The sequence below is a fragment of the Adiantum capillus-veneris genome, chromosome 29 (genome assembly GCF_014529385.1).
Source record: "Adiantum capillus-veneris isolate H3 chromosome 29, ASM1452938v2, whole genome shotgun sequence".
NCBI lineage: Eukaryota > Viridiplantae > Streptophyta > Polypodiopsida > Polypodiales > Pteridaceae > Adiantum > Adiantum capillus-veneris.
In genome coordinates this window covers 90,937,076-90,963,733 of record NC_140959.1, presented here as the reverse complement: position 1 = coordinate 90,963,733, position 26,658 = coordinate 90,937,076, and the positions used below count along the sequence as shown (strand labels likewise).

General features: G+C 44.7%; 1 protein-coding gene across 2 annotated transcripts in view; it reads right to left on the bottom strand.

Moving 5' to 3' along the window:
• The window catches only part of LOC147419569 (autophagy-related protein 3-like), an 83,652-nt gene that overhangs the window by 27,294 nt on the left and 29,700 nt on the right, over positions 1-26,658 (bottom strand). For both annotated transcript variants that reach the window (XM_086505438.1, XM_086505439.1), the window contains exons 3-9: positions 14,646-14,716; positions 14,249-14,362; positions 14,001-14,143; positions 13,529-13,614; positions 13,385-13,436; positions 13,177-13,242; positions 12,974-13,101 (exon numbers count right to left, since the gene is read on the bottom strand). In XM_086505438.1, coding sequence (XP_086361564.1) covers positions 12,974-13,101; positions 13,177-13,242; positions 13,385-13,436; positions 13,529-13,614; positions 14,001-14,143; positions 14,249-14,362; positions 14,646-14,716 — 660 coding nt within the window. The remainder of the gene's footprint in view (positions 1-12,973; positions 13,102-13,176; positions 13,243-13,384; positions 13,437-13,528; positions 13,615-14,000; positions 14,144-14,248; positions 14,363-14,645; positions 14,717-26,658) is intronic.

The following is a 26,658-nucleotide window of genomic DNA, read 5'->3' as shown; positions in this document are numbered from 1 at the left end:
GTCACATCACACGACATCACATGACATTCAACATTCATTTGGATCTTAGACCATGATTTATCGGCAATGTAGCTAGCAATCACATCTAGGTCCAATCGGGACCTCATTGATGTCGGATTGACTAACCCATATTGCAACCATGTCTATTCAAGGTCAATCAGACCAAAATGCTGCAGTCATTTCGTCTATCAGTGCCTGCACTCAAAAGAAGTCAAGAACAGATCAGTATCATTATCAGGAATTCCATTTCATAAAGTCATCCAGCAGAATACTGTCAGCTCTCAGTATCCTTGAAGCTCAAAGAGACATCAATGACTTTAGTATCAAAATCAAGGCATCTGTTGGCAAAGGAGCGGAGCGACTCCCCTCTTGTGCATCCCACTGCACCAGATCTGCGGCTAAGCTGAATTTCTCGGTTCCGTTTGGAGTAGGCTATGCTAAACCAAAGCAGTGAGGTAAAGTTTCACAATCAGAGGAGTATCTGCTAGTTCCTCCTCCTCCATCCACTTCGCATCCAATGCAGGATAGTTCTTGAACTTAACCAAGAACCGCCTTCGGACTTTACCTTTATTCTTCGTATCCGTATGTGCCAAAATCTGTTCAGGAACAAGGATCTCCTCGTTTTCTTCCACTTCGGGTTGCTCATCAGGCTCCCCATCATCAGGCACATCACCCTTAACAGGTTTCAAGAGACTCACATGCAATGCATTGTGAATCCTCCAAGTATCTGGCAGTTTCAATCGGAGGGAGACATCATTTATCTTTTCAGTGATCTGGAAAGGTCCGTAGTATCGCATACTAAGCTTTGGAAAAAGCTTCTCCTTTCCCTTTTTCTTTCTTAGGCGTGCCTTCTCAAAACGTAAGAGCACCCAATCATCCTCCTTCAATTTCAAGTCGTGACGATGGCGATCCGCTGCCTTTTTCTGTTGTTCTTGAGACTTGTGCAAAGTCTCGCGAACCTTGGCAAAAGCCGTATCCAAATCTCGCGAATATTCATCCGCTTGAAATATCTAATCTTTCGTGCTCAGGAAGGATGGAACCTTCGCAACACGTTCAACAATCTCAAATGGCGTCTTCCCCGTCGAAGAGTGTATCGTGTTATTGTAGGCAAATTCCACCAAAGGTAAGCAGCGAAACTGCGAAACGCGTTTCGGCCGGGGTGAAACGTGAAACGCCTGAAATGCCTGAAACGTTTCAGCATGCATGCAGGTGAAACGCCTCTGCTGAAACACCTAAAATTTTTGGAGGTTTTCAACATGTGCACACCTATTATGTATATATATATAATACTATATACACCCAAAATTGGTGTTTCAGTCATACGTTTCACCGAGGCTCCTCTCTTGGGTGAAACGCCCCCGTTTCGGGGTGAAACGTTTCGGGTCTAAAACGTTTCGCGGTTACGTTGACTTAGGTAAGTTCTTTTCCCATTGAGTCTTCTGATCCAAGATACAAGACTTCCATAAATCTAAAAGCAATGAATTGGCAATCTCAGATTGCCCGTCAGTCTGCAAGTGGAACGATGACAAGAACTGCAACCGCGTGCCAATGTTCTCCCAAATTGCCTTCCAAAACAAACTCATAAATCTGGGGTCTCTGTCGGAGACAATCGTCTCAGACGTGCCATGTAATCGAAAATGCATCGTGATCATTCTGTGTTTTCGGGAGATCAAAAATGAAATCCATTTCAATACTTTCCCAGGGGCGGGTGGGTATGGGTAAAGGCTGTAACAATCCCTATGCCTTATGCCTGTCAAACTTGACCTTCTGGCATACTGCGCACAAACTATTTCACATCCTTTTTGAGTCTCAGCCAAAAAGAAGTATCGCTCTACCCCTTTCATGGTGGTAGCAATGGCACGGTGACCCATAAAAGGTGGATAGTGGTATTCAATCATAACCTTTTCCCTCAACCGCTGTGTAACGCACAACATAGTCTTTCTCATCAAGTAGCCTTCTCGAAGGGAGATCCAGCTCTACTGTCTCCCCATCCCGTATCCGTGTGAAAATATCTGCAAAATCTGTATCTGTGGCATACTGATCGACCATATCCTCGAAGCTCCTATGATGTATCGCCGAAATAGCCAGAACCAACGGCTTCCGAGACAGAGCATCTGCCACCACATTCTTCTGTCCCTGCACATGAACAATCTGGAAGTGAAACTATGACAAGATGTTCACCCACCGCATCTGCTTTTCCGAAAGCTGCTTCTGTGACAAGGAGGAGCGCAAACTCTGATGGTTTGTAAAGACAGTAAAATCCACTCCGGGTAGGTAATGCCACCACTGAGTAAGAGCGTGGATAACCGCCAAAAGCTCTTTCTCATAGATCTGTGTTGTCATCTCCGGCCTAGAGAATAATCGGCTCTCGTAAGCAATGACATTGCCATCTTGCATTAAGACCACACCCAGACTACGACCACAAGCATCACAAAATACTTCAAATGACTTCTGCAAGTCCGGCAAAGTCAAATCTGGTCCTGTAGTCAATTTCTCTTTCAATGTCTGAAAGGCAATCACCTTTGTGGATCCCCACGAGAAAGGGACTCCTTTCTGTATCAAGATATGCAAAGGGGAAGCAACCTCTGCAAACTTTCGTATGAACCGCCTGTAGTACGAACACATTCTTCAAATCGGGCCAATCCTATATAGTCTCTATCTTGGCCGAATCCACTTGCACTCCTGCTGCTGAGACAAAGTGCCCCAAAAAGTCCTTGAAGCAGATGATCTCTGTGTTCTACCTCATTCTTGGAGAAACAATGATATCATCAAAGAAAGTGCCAACAAATAGCATGTACTCTCGAAAAATCCCGTCCATCATCCGGTTAAATGTCGCAAGACCATTGGTTAAGTCAAAAGGCATCACCAAAAACTCAAATAACCCAAAAGTAGTCCGGAAGGCTGTCTTGTAGACGTCTCCCGTCGCGATTCGGATCTGATGATATCCACTCTTCAGATCAATCCTGCTAAAGCACGAGGATCCCTGTAACCTATCGAGTATATCATCGATCCTAGGAATCGGAAATCTGTTCTTGATGGTGATTTTGTTGAGAGCTCTATAATCGATGCACATTCTCCAAGATCCGTCTTTCTTCAAATCCAACAACAGTGAAGAGCAATACGGTGAAACACTAGGCTCGACAAGACCCTTTTCCAAGAGGTCTTTCATTGGGTTCATAATCTTTTCATTCTGTACTCGGCTCACACGGTAAGGTGGCCGGTTCGGTGGCGTGCTTCCAGGTATCAGGTCAATGGTCTGATCTTTAGGCCCTCTAAAAAGCAATCGGCATGAGTGTGGAGAAAAATCTTGGCGTTCTTTTGTTCCGGTCAAACCATATTCAACCTTTATCCATCGTTCAGTTCTCTCCCAAAAGAATGAGTAAAGAAACTGAAGTTCATCAAGTACAATCTCTGAGCCCTTCATTTATCAAAGTAGCTTTCTCGGCTCGGTAGTCAACCACGGCGTAGTTCTTGTGGTACCAAGGGATCCTGAGTAGAACGTCACTCGCGTGCCCTGAACACCCCTATCTTTGCAAAACGAAGTTTGCCAATGCTCGGTGTAATGGCAACATCCCATCCGGGTGCCAGTCGAACTACCTCCGCCTGTGCGTCAGTCTCTCGGGCATAATTCCAAATCGAGCCGCCAATTCTAAGTGAAAAGAAGTTGGCCTTGGCTCCTTCAAAAGAGCTTCCTGATCCTTCACTTTGCCCCATAAGCGGCAAAGTTTGTACTTTCAGTCATTTGATTCGGTGAAGGTCCCACGCCATGTGGTACCCGTTCTGCTTTTCTATCTGTCTTTTCTACCACGTTCCTCAGCTGCTCTCGAACTCCCAGGCCTGTCGTCGTCTTTATCATTCTGTTCTTTTTGTGCCTTTTTAGGGCACTTCGCGGAGATATGTCCATGTTTCCCACATCCAAAGCACTTCCCCTCTCTGATGAAGCGAGCTCGCTCCTCAGGAGTAAGCTTGAGTTGTGCATCCTTTTTCTCTGGGTTGCTCTTTTTCTTTCTACTCATTCCCAAAGTCTGTTCGGCTCCTTGTGTCATGGTCTCATCTGTGGGGTAGGTCAGACTACCAGACTGAATGGCAGAGCCCCGCTTCGCATGACTCATCAACTCTTGAATAGAAGCTGACTTCTGTTCCAAGCAGTGATCTCGAATCTCTGTAGGTAGACCCAAGGTAAACCGCTCAATCTGTTCTCTGAACGAGATCTTCTTGAATGAAGATGCGGGTAGAAAAGAGCTCCAGAATCTTTCACAGTAAGCATTAATTGTATCTTTCTTGGTCATCCGAAGATGGTTCCAAGCAGCTCGTACATCTCGTTCATATTCTTGCGTCAACCAAGAAGAAATAAAAAGCTTCTTAAATTTCAGCCATTTAACTGGCGCAGTCTTGTTTAAAAGAAGCATGGACCACCAAGTACGAGCATTCTCCTAAAGGTAAGAGGTAGCTCTCCGAATCTTGGAGTGCTCTGAATAGCGTCCTCCCGCGAAAGCAATGTCAAACTGCTGTATAAAAGACAAAGCCTTCGAAGCATCTGAATATCCCGTAAAAGTATCAAACTTGATCGAGTGGCCACCTTCCTTAAACTCTCGGACTTTCTTGCTTTTATCTTCGAGAAAGTCATACTGGTTGGCTTTGTAAAAATTCTTCTTGTTCGCATAAAAGTTTCAGTCATCAGAATCTGAGCTGTCTATAGACGAGTCCTCAGTAGAACTGTCAGGCTCTGGTCGAGATTTGGCCTTCTTTGCCTTTTTCTTGCCCTTTTCGAAGCTTTGTTTCTTGCTTCGCTTTTTACCTTTTCTGTCTTCTTCGCTCAATCTGAAGAGCTAGAAGAATTGTCAGAAGAAGAAGAAGAACTGGGTACTCCTTCAAATCGAACACGCTTCTTCTGTTTCTTTGCCTTGTCAAAAGTCGACTGACGACCCAAATATCCCGGGAAGTCAGTGCTTTTCTTCAACTTTTTGCCGTGCTTTTTGGCTTTCTTTTGCGCATCAAAAAGCTGAGCAATCCGTGCATCAACCACCTCTTATAATTCCTTCTCTGAATACTGTTTGTGATCAGAAGGTTTCTTGAGAGCGGGTTTTAGGGGTGGTGTAGTGGTTTTCTGCCATTGCGCATGCACTTCCTGAAAAGAAGTCTCGCTCATATATTTTGCCAATTTCGGATCCTTCGCAAAACTGAGCATCATCTTTGTTGCATCAGCGATCAATTGACGACGCTTCATCTCTCTTTGCTCCGCCTGAGTAGGCCGAGGCGGGCCATACTCTCTGTCTGAATCTTCGTTGTGATCCTTGCCCGCATCTCCAGATGCAGAGGGAGTCGACTGATCCTTGCGTGAAGCCATAGGTGCCGCGGAAAAAGAAATTGGGGATAGGATTTCTTGTAGAAGAGAAATCGACCGTGCTCTGATACCACTATAACAGACTTGGACACTCCAAGTCAAGAATCAACCGCGACAGCACCAAATAACCACTTCAAAACAATTCACAGATCACAATAGATTTACACTGGCCCGGCGGAGTTCCGTGCCTAGAGATATTGGCCCCAAAGACTAGCACCCCTTTGGGTATTGCTTTTTGTATTAATCAGTTCAAAGTACAAGAGAGTGGTTCGGGTTTCACTCTCAGACTCTGCGTCCAGACGCTCTGAGAAGTGAAGTCCTCACCACTAATTTAAAGGTTACAAGGGATGCCAAAAGCAGAGCCCCAAAAGCTTTCAAAATCAAAAGCAAGTGTTCTCTCTCACAAGCTCTCTCTGTGTGGCTTTCAATAAAATAAAAGCAAGTAATCTCTCTCTCTCTCTCTCTCTCTCTCTCTCTCTCTCTCTCTCTCTCTCTCTCTCTCTCTCTCTCTCTCTCTCTCTCTCTCTTGCCAAGCGTAGAGAAAAAGCAGATTTGCGTCGCCCTTGCAGATGCATTTCACCTCCGCAATCTATGCCGCAATTCCAAGAAATCTGTACATTGCTGCCACGTGGCACTGGCGCCAGATTTAGGGTTTTTCAGCCACTTAGGGTTTCAGCCAGCAGTTAGGGTTTCCAAAAATTAGGGTTTCTGGCAGATTTTAGGGTTTGCAGGAAATCAGGGTTTTCTGGCAGAAATTAGGGTTTTTGCTGTCGGTAGCCATGTCATCACTTTGTGACATTGAGGCGCTCACCAGATGTGTCTCCTTCATACACCGCATGTGGGAACTTCCCAAAGACAGATATGCACGCCTTGCACTTGAGTCCTCTCGACAGTTAGCCATGCAGGGAGATATAGCATGCTGGTATGGGGAGATGACATCATGGTTTCAAGCACATGGGTTCAGCATAGACAGATTGCCTCCCTTCCAGTATTCACTGGATGCGCCCTCTCTGACTCTTACACAGTCCGAGATCACCAAGCTCATTCGCCAGGACTTGACTCAGGTAGACACCAAGAGGACATGGATACAGCCAGCGCAGGAGCCGGGCACGAAGATGGCTTTCTACAAAGAGCATCTCCTCCAGCTTACGGAGGATGGTTTTTATGACAAGGCCCAAATACATGGACACCCACTTGTCTCATGGGATACGATGTGCTATTGGCCAGATACGCACATCCTCACACCAGCTGCGGAACGAGACTGGGAGATACGACGGAGTACCAACAGAGGCCAGGACATGCCCCCTGTGTGACATCGAGCCTGAGACAGAGTTGCACTACACATGCCACTGCCCCGTCTACTACGAGATACGAGGCCGCTCCCATTGCTTGTTCAGAGAGGGCTTTGGACCATTCTCTAGAGTCATGCGGTACGAGGATCAAAGATGCCTAGGTTTGTTTTTGTTTGAGCTGCGCAGATACAAAGAGAGCCTGATGAGAGGAGACGTTAGCCAATCTCAGAGACAGATCACAGATTTCTTTAGAGTTGCCACTGCACACCCGGAGGAGTTACTACCACAGCAGAGCTCGTCGCCTCGCACCAGAGGCACACTGATCGACCGAGCGACTGAGCTCGGGAGATCGAGACGCCCACGATTGCGGAGGACTACACAGCATCGACGGAGGTTGCATCAGAGGATTCGGATCACTTTGGCTCGACATGCACGATGCCCGGTTAGACTACTGACCATGGAGGAGATTGATGAGATCTACCAACGACCGATGCTAGATCTCCTGTGATCTAGCTGTCCCAGCTAGTTGTTTAGCTGTTTAGTTCACACCTAGCAGTTCAGGATTCCATAGTATTTTATTTTGTCATTTCTGTCATTTTGTCATCTTGTTACTCTGACTTCGTATCAGATCCACCACATTGTAACTTTCTGGTCTCATAGGTCACTCTGGCCTTTTGAAGATGTTAATATAACATTTCATCTCTCTCTCTCTCTCTCTCTCTCTCTCTCTCTCTCTCTCTCTCTCTCTCTCTCTCATAGGTCATATTTGACCTCCGAGGACGATAATGAAATCTCTCTCTCTCTCTCTCTCTCTCTCTCTCTCTCTCTCTCTCTCTCTCTCTCTCTCTCTCTCTCTCTCTCTCTCACACACACACACACACACACATAGGTTATGCCATTTCCCTCTTGAATAACAGGTCTTGAGTTCAACTCCTCGTCGGCTAGATCTTTAAGGTCTCTTGGGATAGTTTCCTACGACGTTAAAACTCTCTTCTTCTCGGGTGTGTGGGTGGGTGTAAGGTGCAACAGAATGAATGTTTGAACTTTGCTCAAGATGAGTGCTCCATAATGTGCTCAAGGTTCCTTTTTGTTCTTATGGAAGGGAGAGCCTTCCGTTCTTAATGAGAGAGTGCAATGGACACAAACAAAGTGAATGGACATTGTGAATGAGACTGAGAGATAGAGAGAGAAGAGAATACGACACCAGAGACGTAAAACCCTCCTCCGAAGGCCCCACTCTCGTCGGCAAGAGTGGTCTACTATTGATTGCACAAACTGGTACAATGGGGATGTATGTGATTGATGCAAGTCTAGACTAGGTCGATGTCGACGACGAGGATGACGAGACCGACGTTGTGGCTGAAATCTGATGGTCTTTATCTGTTGAATTCTGACTCTATGTCGATGGCGACGACGACACGTTGAAAACTGAAAACGCTGAGGTTTCTTGATGTTCCGTCGCGGTCAATCTGCAAAACGCTGGGGCTGATTTGCTAGGGCTGAAAACTGATCTGCTGTCGCCGGATGTCCTGCAAATGCAAAACGCTAGGCTGATTTGTGGTTTTGTTGTTGCCAGGAATCTGCAAATGCAAAAACGCTGGCTGATCTGGGGTCTTGATGCAAAATGCTAGGCCTTGCTGGGGGTTCCTGCTGAGAAGGTGCATGTTGAGCGGTGCTCCTGCTGCCTCTTCTGCCAATTAGTGCTAGTCTACATTTGCTTATATACAAACTTACTCAATTTGCCCTACCTACTTTCCAACAAAAATCACTTAAATTAATAAGTGAAAAATGTCAAAAATAGGGAAAATAGGTTAAATGCACTGGAAAATTCCCCTGAAGGATTCTGATGGATTCTGATGGGAATGCTTATGATCATGCTGTGTGCAACCAGAGGATATGCATCTACACTAAGTGTCTGGACATGCACGGTCTGCGACCAGACTCACAAAAGTGCCAGATCACTTCCTATTCTAGACTGACTTGACTAAACTGAATCATGATCATGCTGTAGCTTGTCCACTGACACATAGGGTTGGATGTGTCACGTGACATCCCCTCCTTTTCAAAGTGAGGTACTGGTACCGAACTGTATGGCGTCGAGGGAGATCGCCAATAACATCCGGAATCATGGAAAGGACTCTTCGCTGGCCCACTATGATGTGTGGGTCGTGCGGTACTTGAAGTTCATAAAGGTCTGCAACGCTTGCTTCTTTGGGCCGCGCCGAAAGCGACACAAAGTCTCTTGTGGCTCCTTCAATGCTTCAACTTCGTCTTTAGTCATGCTTCTTTCTTCTTCAAGAATCTCCATGGCTGAAAATTCCTGAAACCATTTCCAACACAAAAACATGAACATACCCATTCCATGTAAAGTGAGTGGACAAAATCTTGTCTTCCTCAAAGACTGTGCATGTAATGTAGATGAACAAAGAGACGGAGACTGGAGTGCCAAACCGTTCACCACACACACAGAAACAATGAGATCGAATCTTTCTCTTCTGATCTAAAGCAATCAACTGTGGCAATTCACAACGGAAATGCCCATGCTTGGTGCTCATACTTCCATGTGCTCTTTCTACGAATGTGTCATGCCAAGGAAGAGACATGGAATGTGACTTTCTTACATACATACTTCATGAACAATCCGCATACATTCGTGCTCATTCATAAGTGAAACGTGCTCAACGTACAATATGTCATGCCTAGGAAAAGGAATCACATAAAGGCGCTGACGAAAATACAGGAAACGATCACGAATAAAACACTCGTACAATGCGTGCTGACTAATCATGCGAACACATAGTACTTCCTGTAAGGGTTCTTTGGACCTAGGCTCGAGAGCCAAGATCGGTTCTTCCTGAGGGGGTGCTTTGGACTTGGGCTAAAGAGCCAAGATCGATCCTTCGTGATCGATCGAGCTTGCAAGGACGTTAGCTTCGCTAGAAAAAGTATCCACTAACACATCATCCTTGTGAACAATCACATCATATTCATGCAACTCATCATGCTTGTCAGAAATCACATCTTAGTCATGCAAATCATCATGCTCATCATTATCATCCAAATCATCATGCAAATCATTGGCATTCAAATCATCATGCTCATCATTATCATGTGTCATGCTTGAGAGAAGAAGGGAGTGAGAGAGTCTCCTTCTCTTGAATCTCTTGCATCTGTGTCTGCACTTAATAAAAGAGTCGCAAGAACTCTTTCATGTGTTGATCGCTCTTCTCTTGTCGTGCTTCGGTCTCGCGGTCATATTCTGCTTGTCTTGCTTTGTTCTCGCAATGTATAGCTGCCACTCTTTCTGTGTATTTGACGCTCTATGGATGCCATCTTTTCCTCGTGTTCACGCTCTATTTCTGCTTTTCTATCTAACTTCTTGTCCATCATCATCTTGTCGAAAAGCGTCGTAGGATCTGGTGCAATCTTTCGCGTAGATGGGGAAGGGTCGGAAAAACCTCCTGGTGGGGAAAATTCTTCTTCGCCTCTCTCATGCTCATCACCTCTAAGCGAAGTATCCATTCCGCTTCGAGTGATGACCATTCTGAAGTCGTGGGTTCTTGTGGTCTTGGTAGTTCACGAGGAACTTGGGTTCTTGGGGGTCTTGAGGTCTTGAGGTTCTTGAGGGTCTTCTTTTGCTTGCAATCCGTGTTAGAGAAGGATCTTCTCTTCACCCGAGTTCTTCTCTTTCCCGCGGGCGCACTCCTTGGCGGCCTTGCGCTCACACCAAGGTTGCTTTTTCCCACCTCACGTCGATTGGCCGGCCACTAAGTGCACGGTCCGCTCTCAATGAGTGAAAAGAGGCACAAGGGGAGGCTGGACAAGCCCTTCTTTCTTGGGATTCCTGTCACTCTTCAAAAACACGATTAGGAATCGACGTGCCCAAGCGAACTTGGGTTCGTGCGACCTCAACAAGAAAAAAAATTCTTGTGATTCTTGTGGTTCTTTCCTTGAGTGATACAGAACACTGTCAAAGCTCTGATACCAATGTAAGGTGCAGCGGAAGGAATGTTTGAACTTTGCTCAAGATGAGTGCTCCATAATGTGCTCAAGGTTCGTTTTTGTTCTTATGGAAGGGAGAGCCTTCCGTTCTTAATGAGAGAGTGCAATGGACACAAACAAAGTGAATGGACACTGTGAATGAGACAGAGAGATAGAGAGAGAAGAGAATACGACACCAGAGACGTTGTAAAACCTCTCCAAAGGCCCCACTCTCGTCGGCGAGAGTGGTCTACTATTGATTGCAAAACTGGTACAATGGGGATGTATGTGACTGATGCAAGTCTAAACTAGGTCGATGTCGACGACGAGGATGACGAGACCGACGTTGTGGCTGAAATCTGATGGTCTTTATCTGCTGAATTCTGACTCTATGTCGGTGACGATGTCGATGGAGACAATGCGACGACGACGCGCTGAAAACTGAAAACGCTGAGGTTTCTTGATGTTCCGTCGCGGTCAATCTGCAAAACGCTGAGGCTGATCTGCAAACCAAAAACGCTAGGGCTGAAAACTGATCTGCTGTCGCCAGATGCCCTGCAAATGCAAAACGCTAGGCTGATCTGTGGTTCTGTTGTCGCCGAGAATCTACAAATGCAAAAACACTGGCTGATATGGGGTCTTGATGCAAAACGCTAGCCTCTCTGTTGTGTAGCAAAAACGCTAGGCCTTGCTGGGGGTTCCTGCTGAGAAGGTGCCTGTTGAGCTTGGCTCCTGTTGCCTCTTCTGTCAATTAGTGCTAGTCTAGGTTTGCTTATATACAAACTTACTCAATTTGCCCTACCTACTTTCCAACAAAAGTCACTTAAATTAATAAGTGAAAAATGTCAAAAATAGAGAAAATAGGTTAAATGCACTGGAAAATTCCCCTGAAGGATTCTGATGGGAATGCTTATGATCATGCTGTGTGCAACCAAAGGATATGCATCTACACTAAGTGTCTGGACATGCACGGTCTGCGAACAGACTCACAAAAGTGCCAGATCACTTCCTATTCTAGACTGACTTGGCTGAACTGAATTCTGATCATGTTGTAGCTTGTCCACTGACACATAGGGTTGGATGTGTCACGTGATAGTGGATGTGTGTGTGTGTGCTAATAAAAAGAGGAAAATGGTATAACCTTTCTATCACCCAAGTGTGGTAGATTGGTTATGCCATTTCCCTCTTGAATAACACGTCTTGAGTTTAACTCCTCGTCGGCTAGATCTTTAAGGTCTCTTGGCATAGTTTCCTACGACATTAAAATCCTCTTCTGCTCGGGTATGTGGGTGGGTGTGTGTGTGTGTGCGCGCTAATAAAAAGAGGAAAATGGTATAACCTTTCTAGTGTGGTAGATTGGTTATGCCATTTCCAAGGTGGAACCAAACATAAAATTCTGTACGTATTCGGTACGTATGGATTGAGGTTTAAGGTACGTAAAAATACGCACTATTGGTAAAAATCCCTTAAAAATTAGGAAGAAAATAGGAATTTCATGAGAGAAGCCTACAAATATATCACTCTATATGTCTATATGGCATCAAACATCAATCAAGTGACCTACCATGGTCCATGATACGAACTTGGGACACAATACCACATGTCAATAATAGCAATGGAACTTAAGAGGAGATAGAAACCACCACCACCACCCCACCACCCGGACGGAGGGAAAAAAAAACTTAAACTTGTACAAATTGAATCCGTACGGTACGGATCCGTACTGTACGGACGTACCGTACGGATCCAGTCCATACGTACGTACGGGCCAACCTTGGCCATGTCCCTCTTGAATAACACGTCTTGAGTTCAACTCCTCGTCGGCTAGATCTTTAAGGTCTCTTGGAATAGTTTTCTATGACGTTAAAACTCTCTTCTTCTCGGGTGTGTGGGTGGGTGTGTGTGTGTGTGCGCTAATAAAAAGAGGAAAACGGTATAACCTTTCTATCACCCAAGTGTGGTAGATTGGTTATTCCATTTCCCTATCAGGTCTTGAGTTCAACTCATCGTCGGCTAGATCTTTAAGGTCTCTTGGGATAGTTTCCTACGACGTTAAAACTCTCTTCTTCTTCTTCTTTTGCTTCTCTCTCTCTCTCTCTCTCTCTCTCTCTCTCTCTCTCTCTCTCTCTCTCTCTCTCTCTCTCTCTCTCTCTCTCTCTCTCTCTCTCTCTCTCTCTCTCTTCTTCTTCTTCTCCCTCCCTCCCTTCCCCAAGCCTCTACATTCCTTTCGCCATTGTGCTCTTGTTGTAAGTAATGTAATTGTTTAAGAGATGAGAGAGTAGGAAATAGTCTTATTGCATTTTAAGAGACAATTGTTAAGCAGAAAGCTTTGTATGTTTGAACAGAGAATCCATACTTGTCGACTTCTGGTTCCACTCCACGGCTCAATAATACATCGATTATTTTTTTCATGACAGCTCCATGTCTGCAGGGATGGACGGAAGCGTGCTTGCCAGCCATATGTGGATGATCCTCTATAGTGACCTGTAGAGAAAAGTAACAAATCAAAAAGCACTAGTTCTGAAGAACCTACATGCCTCATGCTACTCTACAATATACCGTTTTGCGGGCATGATCTTGGCTGACATCCTCTAAGATTAGCTCTGCTTGCAGTGGCATTCGGGACTGCAAACCAAAGAAGCACGATACAAGTCATTAAAGGTACCCATCAATGCAGAAATGCATAAAGATACCAAGCCTAAGATGCATAAACCCAAAGCATTTTCAAAAAGAAACAAATGACATCACATCAAGCAAACCACCTTACCTCGTCATACCCTGTCAACCAAACACGAGGGGTTTGATAATATTTATCATACCTGGCCCAAAAATAAACGAGGATATGTTACTTTGGACCTTTTATTTCGCTTCGCCATGCTACTAAATCAGAAAAATAAAGTTGATCACCTACGTTATGCTGACATCATATGTTCTTGTCCGAAGGATGTTATCCTCATCAGGTTCTTGAGCTGTGAGGTAAGATGGCTCCAACGTTGCCTGTGAATGAATTATCCCTTCAATTAATTAGGGCCCAACCATTCCAACAGGAACACCTCTTCAAATATCCTCATAGACAGCAATCATAATGTTCCAACATAATACTTCTAGCCAATGAGGGCAAAACATGAGGCTTCATATTGTCTTCTCAAATAAGAATGATTGAACATGGCTTGTTAAACCCAGAGCACGCTATGAGCTAACAACTGTTGAAAGACTTCGCTAAAATGAGAAGAGGGCAGAAACTTACAAAATGGCATTTTCCAAAATAGATTAGAGCTTAATAATCAGATCACGAAAAGATTAAAGAAAAACAAAGCATTCAAAATATGAGTAAAACATTGCCAAAAACTTATAAGCATGCGTATAACAAAAGATCCACTTGCATCATCATTTTCAACATAGTCTGACATGTCTGGAACATCTTCATCGTCCTCATCTTTGGCCATGCCATTTGCTACCATAGTTTTATTGTTTGAATCACGGTCTTCAGTGATTGATGGGGTAATTTCTTCAGTTTTCTGATCACCTACAACATGTGAGAAGGAAATATTCCAATCAAACCAGATAAATTTAACACTTGTACAAATTCGGTACTGAAAGTACCGAGTATACTTTAAAGAGAAAAGCCTACCTGGTTTGCCATGGGTTGCGAGCCAACCATTGTCGTCATCATTCTCAAGTAAAACCTCGCCACCAGCAGCTTCGTAGTCCTCTTCTATAGAAGATGCCCTTCTGAGGCAAGGAGCTGCAAGACAACAAATTATACAAGAAAAGTATTATTCCTCCTCCACATTTACAAATTAGCCCATTCAACTTGATGCTGAAATATTCCTCCTCCACATTTACAAATTAGCCCATTCAACTTGATGCTGAAATCACGCTAGATATTTGGTGACCGCTTATACAACCAAATCCTAAGACAGGCTGAATTGATGCCGAATGTATGCTTAAACATCCATATGCTTGAGACTGTGCAGCCAATTCCAAAATCTGACTCCAACATTTAATGTGTTGCAAGTCAGCAATACCATTTCTGGTGATCAAGTACTGTTTTTCTGGTGGTAGAAAACCCTTGCGCTTGTTAGGATCTCCAGCCTCCCTAAACAAAAGAAAACAAAAAACTTCAAGATGCTAGAAACATATATTCTATATTCAATGACATATACCAAAATGAATCCAGGAAAAGCCCAGATTCACCTTTAAAGAAAAGTGCAAGGTCTAGACTCATAGTAGTCATCCACAAGACAAAATAATCATCAGCTCCATCATGCATAGTATTGACTAAATACTACGACATCCCCACTAACGTCGTCAGTGCCCAATAGTGGGTGCAAAACTAGGTACTAATATATGCTCCCACACACATGCGTGAGCATACATCAACACAAAATCTGCATACTGAGGTTCTGTCATAACTCTAGAGATGCAGGGCAGACTCGGCCATAATGAAGCCTAGCACTTAAAAAGCATTAAATTGGGAAAATTACCACAAAAACAAGGTAGTTGATAGGGCATATGCATCTCAAAATCTAGAAAGAATCAACACAATAACAATTGTTCATAAATTGGACGAAATGTTCACAAGTGTAAAGTTTGCATGTCCGTTATATGACTTAAAAACATACGTAGATGAATCTAGGATAAGCCCAGATTCACCTTTAAAGGAAAGTGCAATATATAGACTCATGGTAGTCATCCACAAGACAAAATAACCATCCGTGCAAGTTAGTGACATGGCACCACCAACCAATAGAATAGGAGAAGAGGCCGCAAGAAGAGAACTAAATTTCAGCTTAGCGATGTGTAAATCTTGCCGCAAAGAAATCATAGGCAGTGTACGGAATTGTTGGTGTGGCAATTTCACATGCAAGTACAGCTTCTTGGGTGTCAGCTATTTAGCAATCATTTTGGAAAGATTTTGGGGATAAGTTATTAAATCAATTGACTTTTTGAGAAGTTATTAGAAGCAAAAGATTTTGGAGCCTATTTTTAGGATGCTTTTAAAAGTTGTTTTTTGAGCCTAGGGCCTTTAACTACGAGGCCTAGCCTCACTTTGTAAATTGGATCTAGTGAACGTGCCCACAATTGTCATATCTCGATAAATATATAAAGAAATGCGATAAGAACGCTCGACTTGAGGGCCAATACTCTCTGAAGAAGAACTCAGCCTCTTCTATCTCATCTTCAAGTCCAAAATGTTGTCTCAGTTCAGTTTCCGTCTATTCTACTTCAATTTGAGTGAAAGATTGAATCATCCAACCGGCAGGTGGTTACACCTACCACATGTAGTTGCCCCAAAGCTACCTTAGAATCAATATCGTAGAAAATTGGTCACAACATCACAACTCCAAAAGGAGCACTTGCAAGCATAAGAGAAACTTCAAAAAATAAGCATTTTGAACATGCTCAAAATTGATTCCACCCATGACTATGTGCAAGATGGGCATCCACGGTGAGTTTTCCCATAACAACTACATGTAGAGGGGGCAAGGCAGTGCACAAACGAAGCAAGAGGGGAGAGCCCCAACAACCCAAACATGCAAAAACCTGATAATAAGCTACCCCACTACTTACTTATAGCACAAACTTAACTCATATGCAAGAAGCACCTCAAACAACGTTTGGGCACATAAGAGTAACTTGCTAGCCGGTAGCATTTCAACGATTTTCCTTACACATATACGTGCTTGCTAAAGCAACCTTAAAAGAGAAGTCCCACAACCTTCTACATCATTCCCTAGGGATCCCATGTACAAGATATGCAAAATCCTTTGGAGCGTTTATGAGGTCCATTCATAATGAAGTTGCAGAAACTACTTGAGAGGAAGGTTCCGATGTTATGAGTCCACACGATCAAAAGTTGCATGCCATGACTGAGAGGTGCTTATGAAGGAGGTAATGAAGATCTAAGATCTTACCTTGATGGTACACGATGAGATTGAGCAACCAAAGGCTTCTACAGACCACTCTCTTTCTTCCAAGGAGTTGAAGAAGCTCGCCCAATATCAACACCCTTGGGTCATCTCAATGCTACAATCCAGTCTTTGGCCTTACTTGCCAGGCAGTTGGCACATTCCGAGTATGACAAATGCTTAGGAGTGTCAAAGGTGCAGTGAAAAAGGGTGAATCGGATGAGAAACTGTCACGTGCACATCTAACCCTATGTGCATGTGGACAAGCTACTTCATGACAAGGGTTCGGTAAGCCTAGCTTAGGGAGTGTTCTGGCACATCTGCGAGTCTTTTCGCAGACTGTGCACGTCCAGACACTTAGAGTAGATGCATATCCTCTCGTTGCACACAGCATGATCATCAACAATACCATCAGATTCCATCAGGAGCATTTTACAATGCAGAAAACCTATTTTCCCTATTTTAGCCATTTTTCACTTATTATTAATAAGTGACTTTGTTGGGAAACTGGGTAAGGCAATTTGACTAAGGCAATATATAAGAAAAGCTAGTGCTAGTGTTTTCTAGCAAAAGAGGCAGAAGACCAAAGCTGAAGTGCACCTTCTCAACAAGACAACAAGAGGACCTAGCGTTTTCAAGCCACCAAAGATAGCCAGCGTTTTTCACCAAGTGCAGATCAGCCCCAGCGTTTTGCCACTTGCAGATCAGCCTAGCGTTTGCAATTTTCCTAGCGTTTTCTGCAGCAGATACAGATTCAGCTCTAGCGTTTTTGGACCAGCATTTCAGCCTAGCGTTTTGCAGATTCCGGCATCATAACCATTTTCTACATCAGCGTTTTCAGATTTCAGCATACAAACACTGCAAAATAGCCCCCAAACCTTGCAGATCTCACCTTCCCGCACCAGATCCTCGCCGCACGGTTAGATCAGCCAAAGTTTGCAGATTCAGCCTGCTATTCGCAGATTTCAGCATCTGCGTTTTCAGTGCGTAGTTGTCGCCGTCGTCACCGACATAGAGTCAGAATTCAGCAGATACAATATCTGCAGATTTCAGCCCCTAGCGTTTTCAAATTTCAGCCCATCTAGTCGCCGTCCTCATCGTCGTCGACATCGTCGGCAAGTCCATCGCATTGTAGAGATTTGTTGTCACAAAGTGATGACGTGTCTGCCTGGGAGCCGAAACCATGACTGCTACTGAACACCCTAAATCTGCAAACCCTAACCCGAAAACCTGTAAACCCTAAAATCTGCCAGAAACCCAAAAAACAGCAAAAACCCTAATCCTAACACTAAAAGTGCAGCAGCGCTGATTTCCAAGCTGATGACGTGGCAAAATCCCGTGATTTGCGGCGGAATTCCAGCCTTTTGCATCAACTGCTTTTTGTCTACGCAAATTGAGCATGAAGAGAGAATTCCACTGCTTTTATTTTATTAAAAGCCTAGAGAGAGAGAGCTTGTGAGAGAAAAGAGTTTTGCTTTATTTTCAAGCTTTTGGGGCTCTGCTTTTGGCATCCCTTGTAAACTTTAAATAAGTGGTGAGGGCTCACACTCTGCAAAGCATCTGGACGCAGAGTCTGAGAGTGAAACCCTAACCGCTCTCTTGTACTGTGAACATTGATTAATACAAAAAGAATACCGAAAGGGGCGCCAGTCTTTGGGGCCAATATCTCTAGGCACGGAACTCCGCCGGGCCAGTGCAAATCTATTGTGACCTGTGAACTGTTTTGAAGTGGTTATTTGGTGCTTTCGTGATTGATTCTTGACTTGGAGTGTCCAAGTCTGTTACAATGGTATCAGAGCACGGCCGATTTCTCTTCTACGGGAAATCCAATCCCAATTTTTTTTCCCGCGGCACCTATGGCTTCACGCAAGGATCAGTCGACTCCCTCTGCATCCGGAGATGCGGGCAGGGATCACAACGAAGATTCCGACAGAGAGTATGGCCTGCCTCGGCCTACTCAGACGAAGCAGCGAGAGATGAAGCATCGTCAATTGATCGGCGATGCAACAAAGATGATGCTCAGTTTTGTGAAGGACCCGAAATGGGCAAAATATATGAGCGAGACTTCTTTTCAAGAAGTGCATGCGCAGTGGTAGAAAACAACACCACCACCCCCGAAACCCGCTCTCAAGAAACCTTCTGATCACAAACAATATTCGGAGAAGGAATTAGAAGAGGTGGTTGATGCACGTATTGCTCAGCTTTTTGACGCGCAAAAGAAAGCCAAAAAGCACGGCAAAAAGCAGAAGAAAGGCACTGACTTCCAGGGTTATTTGGGTCGTCACTCGACATTTGACAAAGCAAAGAAACAGAAGAAGCGTGTTCGATTTGAAGAAGTACCCAGTTCTTCTTCTTCTTCTGACAGTTCTATTAGATCTTCAGATTCGAGCGAAGAAGATAGAAAAGGTACAAAGCGAAGCAAGAAACAACGCTTCGGAAAGGGCAAGAAAAAGGCAAAGAAGTCTAAATCTCGCCTAGTGAGTGATAGTTCTACAGAGGACTCGTCTACCGTCTACAGACAATTCAGACTTCGATGACGGGAAATTTTATGCGAACAAGAAGAATTTTTATAAAGCCAACTAGTATGACTTTCTGGAAGATAAAAGCAAGAAAGTCCGAGAGTTTAAGGAAGGTGGACAGTCGATCAAACTTCAAATTTGACAATTTTTCAGGATACAAAGATGCTTCGAAGGCTTTGTCTTTTATAAAGCAATTTGACATCACTTTCACGGGAGGACGCTACTCAGAGCACTCCAAGATTCAGAGAGCTGCCTCTTACTTTAAGGGGAATGCTCGAACTTGGTGGTCCACGCTTCTTTTAAACAAGACTGCGCCAGTTAAATGGCTGAAATTTAAGAAGCTTTTTATTTCTTCTTAGCTGACGCAAGAGTATGAACGCGATATACGAGCTGCTTGGAACCATCTTCGGATGACCAAGAGAGATACAGTGGATGCTTACTGTGAGAGATTCTGGAGCTCTTTTCTACCCGCCTCTTCATTCAAGAAGATCTCGTTCAGAGAATAGATTGAGCGGTTCATCTTGGGTCTACCTACAGAGATCCGAGATCACTGCTTGAAACAGAAGTTAGCTTCTATTCAGGAGTCGATGAGTCATGCGAAGCGGGGCCTTGCCATTCACTCTGGCAGTCTGACCTACCCCATCGATGAGGTCATGACACAGCGAGCCGAACGGAATGAAAGTAGAAAGAGAAAGAGCAACCCAGAGAAGAAGGATGCACGACTCAAGCTTACTCCTCAGAAGCGAGCTCGCTTCATCAGGGAGGGGAAGTGCTTTGGATGCGGGGAACATGGACATATCTCCGCGGAGTGCCCTAAAAAGGCACAGAAAGAACAAAATGATAAGGACGACGACAGGCCTGAGAGTTCGAGAGCAGCTGAGAAACGTGGAAGAAAAGGCAAGATGAAAACAGGACTGGTTCCTGATTGTGTGGGTACCAATCCCAACACCATGGACGAGAGTACAGAACTTTGCCGAGCTTGGCACAAAGTGAAAGATCAAGAGGCCCTGATCTTCTTTGATGGAGGAGCCAAGGCTAACTTCATTTCATCGGAATTGGCGGCGGGCTCGAGATCACTCCCGATCGGACGGGACCACTTGTAGAGGCAGTTCTAGCAACACCCAGCAGGGACGTAGCCGTTACACCTATCATTGGCAAACTTCGGTTGCATTGTCAGGGGTATTTGGGGCATGAGGACTTTTTCATAATGCCTTTGGAGGGTTGTGATGTTCTCTTAGGGATTCCCTGGTACCACAAGAACAACGACGTGGTCGATTATCGAGCGAGGAAAGCAACATTGACTACAGAGAAGGGCAGAACCATTGTAATTGATATTAAACTGAAGGGCGAGTCTGTCCCTATTGTATCGGCTTCGGCCATTTCTAAATTAATGAAATCCAGTCTGTTTGTTTACTCGATCTTTATGAAAAAATTGAGCGATAAGGATAGGACAAATATGTCTAAACTTGATAAAGAACACCAAGATTTTCTCCACTCTCACGCCGATTGCTTCTCAGAGGGCCTACTAGGCGAGTTACCAACTGCTCGTCCTGAAGATCATACCATTGATCTGATACCTGAAAGCACACCAGTGAAACGACCACCTTACCGTGTGAACCGAGCACAGAATGAAGAGATTATGAACCAAGTGGAAGACCTCTTGGAAAAGGGTCTTGTCCAGCCTAGTACTTCACCGTATTGCTCTCCAGTGTTGTTGGTTTTGAAGAAAGACGGATGTTGGAGAATGTGCATCGATTATAGAGCTCTCAACAAAATCACCATCAAGAACAGATTTCCGATTCCTAGGATCGATGATATACTCGACAGATTACGGGAATCCTCGTGCTTTAGCAGGATTGATCTGAAGAGTGGATATCATCAGATCAGGATAGCGCCTGGAGACGTCTTCAAGACAGCTTTTCGGATGACTTTTGGGTTATTTGAGTTTTTGGTGATGCCTTTTGGCTTAACCAATGCTCCTGCGACATTTAACCGGGGATGATGGACAAGATTTTTCAAGAGTACAAGCTATTTGTTGGCACTTTCTTTGATGATATCATTGTTTTCTCCAAGAATGAGGCAGAACACAGAGATCATCTGCTTCAAGTCTTTCAGGCATTACGAGATCACAAGTTAGTGATTAATCAAGGAAAAGTGAATTTTTCCTACAAGAGATACACTTTTTGGGACACATTGTCTCAGCAGCAGGAGTGCAAATGGATCCGGCCAAGATAGAGACTATCCGTGTTAGGTGCAGCGGAATGAATGTTTGCGCTTTGCTCAAGATGAGTGCTCCGAACTGTGCTCAAGGTTCCTTTTGTTCTTATGAAAGGTAGAGCTTTCCGTTCTTAGTGAGAGAATGCTATGATCACAAACAAAGTGAATGGACACTGTGCGTGCAAGTGTATGAGACTGAGAGATAGAGAGACAAGAGAGATACGACACCAGAGACCTTGTAAACCCTCCTCCGAAGGCCCCGCTCTCGTCGGTGAGAGTGGTCTACTTATGATTGCACAATCTGGTACAAACGGTATGCATGAGACTGATGCAAGTCTAGGCTATGTCGACGATGACGACGGGGATAACGAAGTCGACCTAAGGGCTGAAATCTGCAATCTTTTCTCTACTGTCCAAAAACGCTATGGGCTGAAATCTGCGGCTAGCCCAAAAATGCTGATTTTGGGGCTGTTTTCTGTGGGTCTTTGTCGCTGAAATTCTGCAGGTTTAGGGCTGAAAACTGAGGTGTCTTTTGGCTGAAAACTGATGGTCTTTCTGGCCCGAATCTGCTACTTCTAAGGGGCTGATCTTGCAAGTTCTTTAATGATGAAAACGCTGCATGCTGAATATGCAAAGACTGAATTTGGGACCAAAAACGCTAGAGGCTGAAGTTCCCAAAAACGCTAGGCTGAGGTTCTGCAAAAATGCTAGATGAGATCTTTTGCTGGTGAGGATGCTGATGCAAAACGCTAGGCACTGGGGCTTGTAAGCGATGGCGTGCTGGTGCAAAAACGCCAGGCAAGGGCTGATGAAGAAACGCTAGGATGGGGGGGATCTGCTGCTTGGAGGGAATCCACCAAGGCTTGGTCTTACTGAGAAGTTGCCTGTTGAGCTTGGCTCCTGTTGCCTCTTCTGCCATTTAGTGCTAGTCTGGGTTTGCTTATATACAAACTTACTCAATTTGCCCTACCTATTTTCCAACAAAAGTCACTTAGAAATAATAAGTGAAAAATGTCAAAAATAGGTAAAATAGGCTAGATGCACTAGAAAATTCCCCTGAAGGATTATGATGGATTCTGATGGGAATGCTTATGATCATGTTGTGTGCAACCAGAGGATATGCATCTATACTAAGTGACTGGGCATGCACGGTCTACGAATAGACTCACAAAAGTGCCAGATCACTTCTAATCTAGACTGACTGGACTGACTGAACCCTGATCATGCTGTAGCTGGTCCACGGACACATAGGGTTGGATGTGTCACGTGACATTCCCTCCTTTTCAAAGTGAGGTACTGGTACTGAACTATATGTGTTATGTCCCGCTCACAGGAGAGGGGATCTAGCCCAGATGCCGTCGGGATGGGCGTCCAGTGTCCGGACGAACATAGTGTGAACACGGCCAGTGTGGCCGGCCATTATTATAAAAGGGAGGCCAAGGCCTCATTTGCAGTTATCGACCCCCAATGGCAGAGTGCCAGTGGTTAGTCCGCGAGGCTAGGAGTGCACGAGGTCACCTCGAGGAGGTGAGGCCGGGTGGTATGGGACGCTCGGTCTTACAGGTGCACGCCTACGTCCTCAGATGCTAGCCCAGCACGGGGGAGCTGCCGGATGGTGGCTATGGTCGGGTGGTTCGTCCGACGCGTATCTGTAGGCGGTCTGTGTAGCCGGGAGATCCTCTCTCCTTGTTTGTTTCATGGTATCAGAGCCGGCTTGGCTGCACGAAGGACCGTGTGCACACCTACGGATTGGTTCGAGTCAGGGAGCCTTAATTTAACGTAATCTTTAGTGATTAATTTGCTGAAATTACTTACTTTTCTTCTCGAAAGCATGTTTGCACGTAAGAAAATAATGTTTGATTCCTGATTTTTGACAAAAATCAGCAAATTGGCAGGTGACAGTGCTGAAAAATGGAATATTAAATCGGAGGATTACTCATTGAATTGCTGGTTTTAGATTAAAATTCAGCATGATGTATCCTTTCGAATCTCTCTCTCTCTCTGTAAGTCCCTCCGTGCGAAGCGTAGAGAGAGAGAGAGAGAGAGAGAGAGAGAGAGAGAGAGAGAGAGAGAGAGATTTACCTCTCTTTGCTTGCGCAGTTTGAGCTTGCAGGGGAGGTACAGGGCAGAACGGGTGAGAGGATACGCTGCTCCTCCACGCTGGCTGCTCCTCCACGTTGGCTCCAAATTGGCACACCTTTTGCGTGCTGGGCACGAGCAGGCACGCGTAGCTCTTTCCCCCTTTCTCTCCACGCGGCATCCGTACAGAGCAGAGCAGCGCTCGATTTTTTTTAAAAGGCCTGTGCTGGAGTTTTATGCTAGCACTTATTTTATCCAGTGCCCTTTTATTAAAACATGCCAAAGTGACTTTTAAGTGTGGGCACGGGCCCTTTGATTTTTTTTAGGACTTAGTATGGAACCTGCAGGTTATTACAAAAAACTTACAAGGACTCAAAAGTTTGCAGAGAATTCACTTTTAAGCTCTCAAGTTCTCTCTCGAGCCTTCTCTCTCTCACCTGCTCATGCTCGCCTTCAAACACTCACGCTGACGTGTGGAGCTCCTCGTATTTCAACTTTTCGCGACCAAAAAGTGCAAAAAAGGCCCGGTTTCGCGTGAAACTTCCAGTTTTTCATGCGCTTCGCCATGGATTCCTCCAGCTCAGATGTGCACCGTGACGACACGCCAGGTAATATCCAAATTCCATTCACGCATGCTCTCTACACATGGATTACAAGTACTTTCCAGAGTTTCGACCAGCGTGTCACCGCTCTGGAAAACGCGAATGTTCAGACGAACCTTCGCTTGGCCTCTCTCGAAGGGGTCGTACAAGGGCCCAGTTCCCGACTCTCTACTCTCGAAAATATGGCTCACTCGACGACTGCGCGTATTTCCAAGGACGAAACCCATCTCCAACAATTGCGGATACAGATTGCTGCTTTTGGGCGTTCACAAGGTGGTCCGACTGCCACGATTCCGTACAAAACTACAAATTTCTCAGGGGAAGAGAACGAGTGTACGAAACTGGCCGTAAATAATTGACTGCACCAGTGGACCACATACTTTGATCTCCATGGGGAGCATGATGAACAGAGGATTCAGACGATTCCTCTCTATCTGCGCAGTAAGGCGCTTACCTGGTGGCGCGACATGACAAAGAAGCCTACAACGTGGGCTGATTTTTGTGTGAAATTCAAGAGGGATTTCGCTAAAATGGACCCTTTAGAAGCTTATGCCAAACTGCAGAGTCTTTCGATGAAAACTATGTCTTTTGATAAGTATACGACAGCTTTCAAAGAGGCGCTCACCTTCTGCAAGGTGGATTCCATACACGTGCACATGTATCTGCTGGGATTGCATGAGGATTACCGTTGGGCCTTAATTAAGGATAAAGCCCCAACTGATGTCGAGGATGTAGTGGCAAAGGCCAGGACGTTCCATTTAATAAATGGAGTGAATTATGAGAAGAAAAGAACTGCAGACCATCAATCCGGTGAGGGTTCTTCGAGGAAGCGACCCCGATTCCAGCATAAGTCCAAATCACCGCCGAGATCTTCTCAAGAGAAGAAGAAAGCCAGAAATGCTTCAATTGCTGATGCAGTGAAGAAGGGGGCTTGCTTCGGATGTGGCCAGACGGGTCACCAATTGCCCCAAGAAGAAGAAGACACAGAAACCGCAAGGTCATCCTTCGGTTCATATTCACGAGATCTCAGGTAACTCTGATGTTGTTCAAGTTGAAATCCATCATTTAGCGCACAGTTCATGCACTAACTGTATTTTTAGCACCAAAGTGTTTGGTAAGCACGATCTTCTCCGTTTCCCCGGGAAGATCAATGGTCACGATGTGACCGTACTCTTTGATAATGGAAGCTCACACAATTTTGTGGATGCAAAATTGGTGCAAAAACTGAGCCTGCAAAAGCGGGATAGTGACCATGAGTATCGCGTGAAGATGGCTCGTGGCGTGGATATGGATGTATGGAATCAGATGGTTCCAGACTTGTCGCTCGAGGTAGCATATTACAAAGAGAACCTGGATTTCCACATCATGCACCTGGACAGAGCAGATGTTATTTTAGGAATTCCATGGTTTTATGATAAACAAGACTCATTGTATATAGACTATGTACATCACTCTCTTGTTTTTGTTAAGCAGAACATACCTCATGTATCTGTGTCGCTTTGTAATCAAAAGTCTGTAAATAATGGTTTTGCAATACCAGTTGTTACTGCTTTGGAAATGTATAAAGAAATAAAGTCTTCTGATGTTGACTTTTATCAATGTGTACCATCTGCTTGGTTTAATTCATTAGTTCTATCACTGAATTTCGTAAAAATGTTTCATGTTCTACTATTGAACTTGGGGATTCCGACGGATCCAACCTTATCCGAGAAATCATGACTGATTGAGGATGTTTTTCCTGATGATCTACCTCCTGGCTTGCCGCCTTCGAGAGGAGTAGATCATGGCATTGAGTTGGTGACTGGTAGCCAACCCTTCTCAAATCAACCCTATCGGTTTAGTAAAACCGAAGAGGACGAGATTCAGCGGTAGCTGAAAGATTATCTCGACAGGGGTTTTGTTCGACCAAGTCCGTCTCCGTGGGGGGCGCCAGTGTTACTCTCTCGAAAGAAGGATAACACTATGCGCTTTTGCATCGATTACAAAGGGTTGAACAAGCTTGCTGTCAAGAACAAGTATCCGCTCCCGCGCATGGACGATATGATAGATCGACTCCATGGAGCATTGTATTTTACGAAGATAGACCTGCGATTAGGCTATCATCAAATACGGATCAAACTGGAAGATATTCCTAAGACAGGCTTCCATACGCGTTATGGTCACTACGAGTTTTTGGTCTTGCCTTTTGGTTTGACCAATGCTCCAGCTACGTTTCAGGAGATGATGAATGATCTGCTGAGACCATTTTTAGGCAACTTCATTGTTGTATTTCTCGATGATATCTTGATCTACAGCCGAAGTTTGTCTGAGCACTTAGCGCACATACGCACTGTTCTCGAAGTACTGAGAACTGAGAAGCTTTACGCTAAGGCTTCTAAGTGTGAATTTTTTAGGAAAGAGCTTCTGTACTTGGGTCACATCATTACTCGCGATGGAATTCATGTTGACCCTAAAAAGCTGGATAAAGTGCGAAATTGGCCCATTCTGAAGAATGTACGCCAAGTAAAGTCCCTTTTAGGCTTTACTGGATTCTTTCGCAAGTTTATCAAGGATTACTCTAAAGTTGCTGCTCCGCTTACGCAACTTTGAAAAGGAGTGGTGAAAGGCATGAAGACTTCGGGTCCTCATTGTAAAGGTAATCCCCTTGTTGTCTGGAATGAGCGTCTCGATGAGAGCTTTCGAACACTAAAGCACTTGGTGACTACTGCGCCA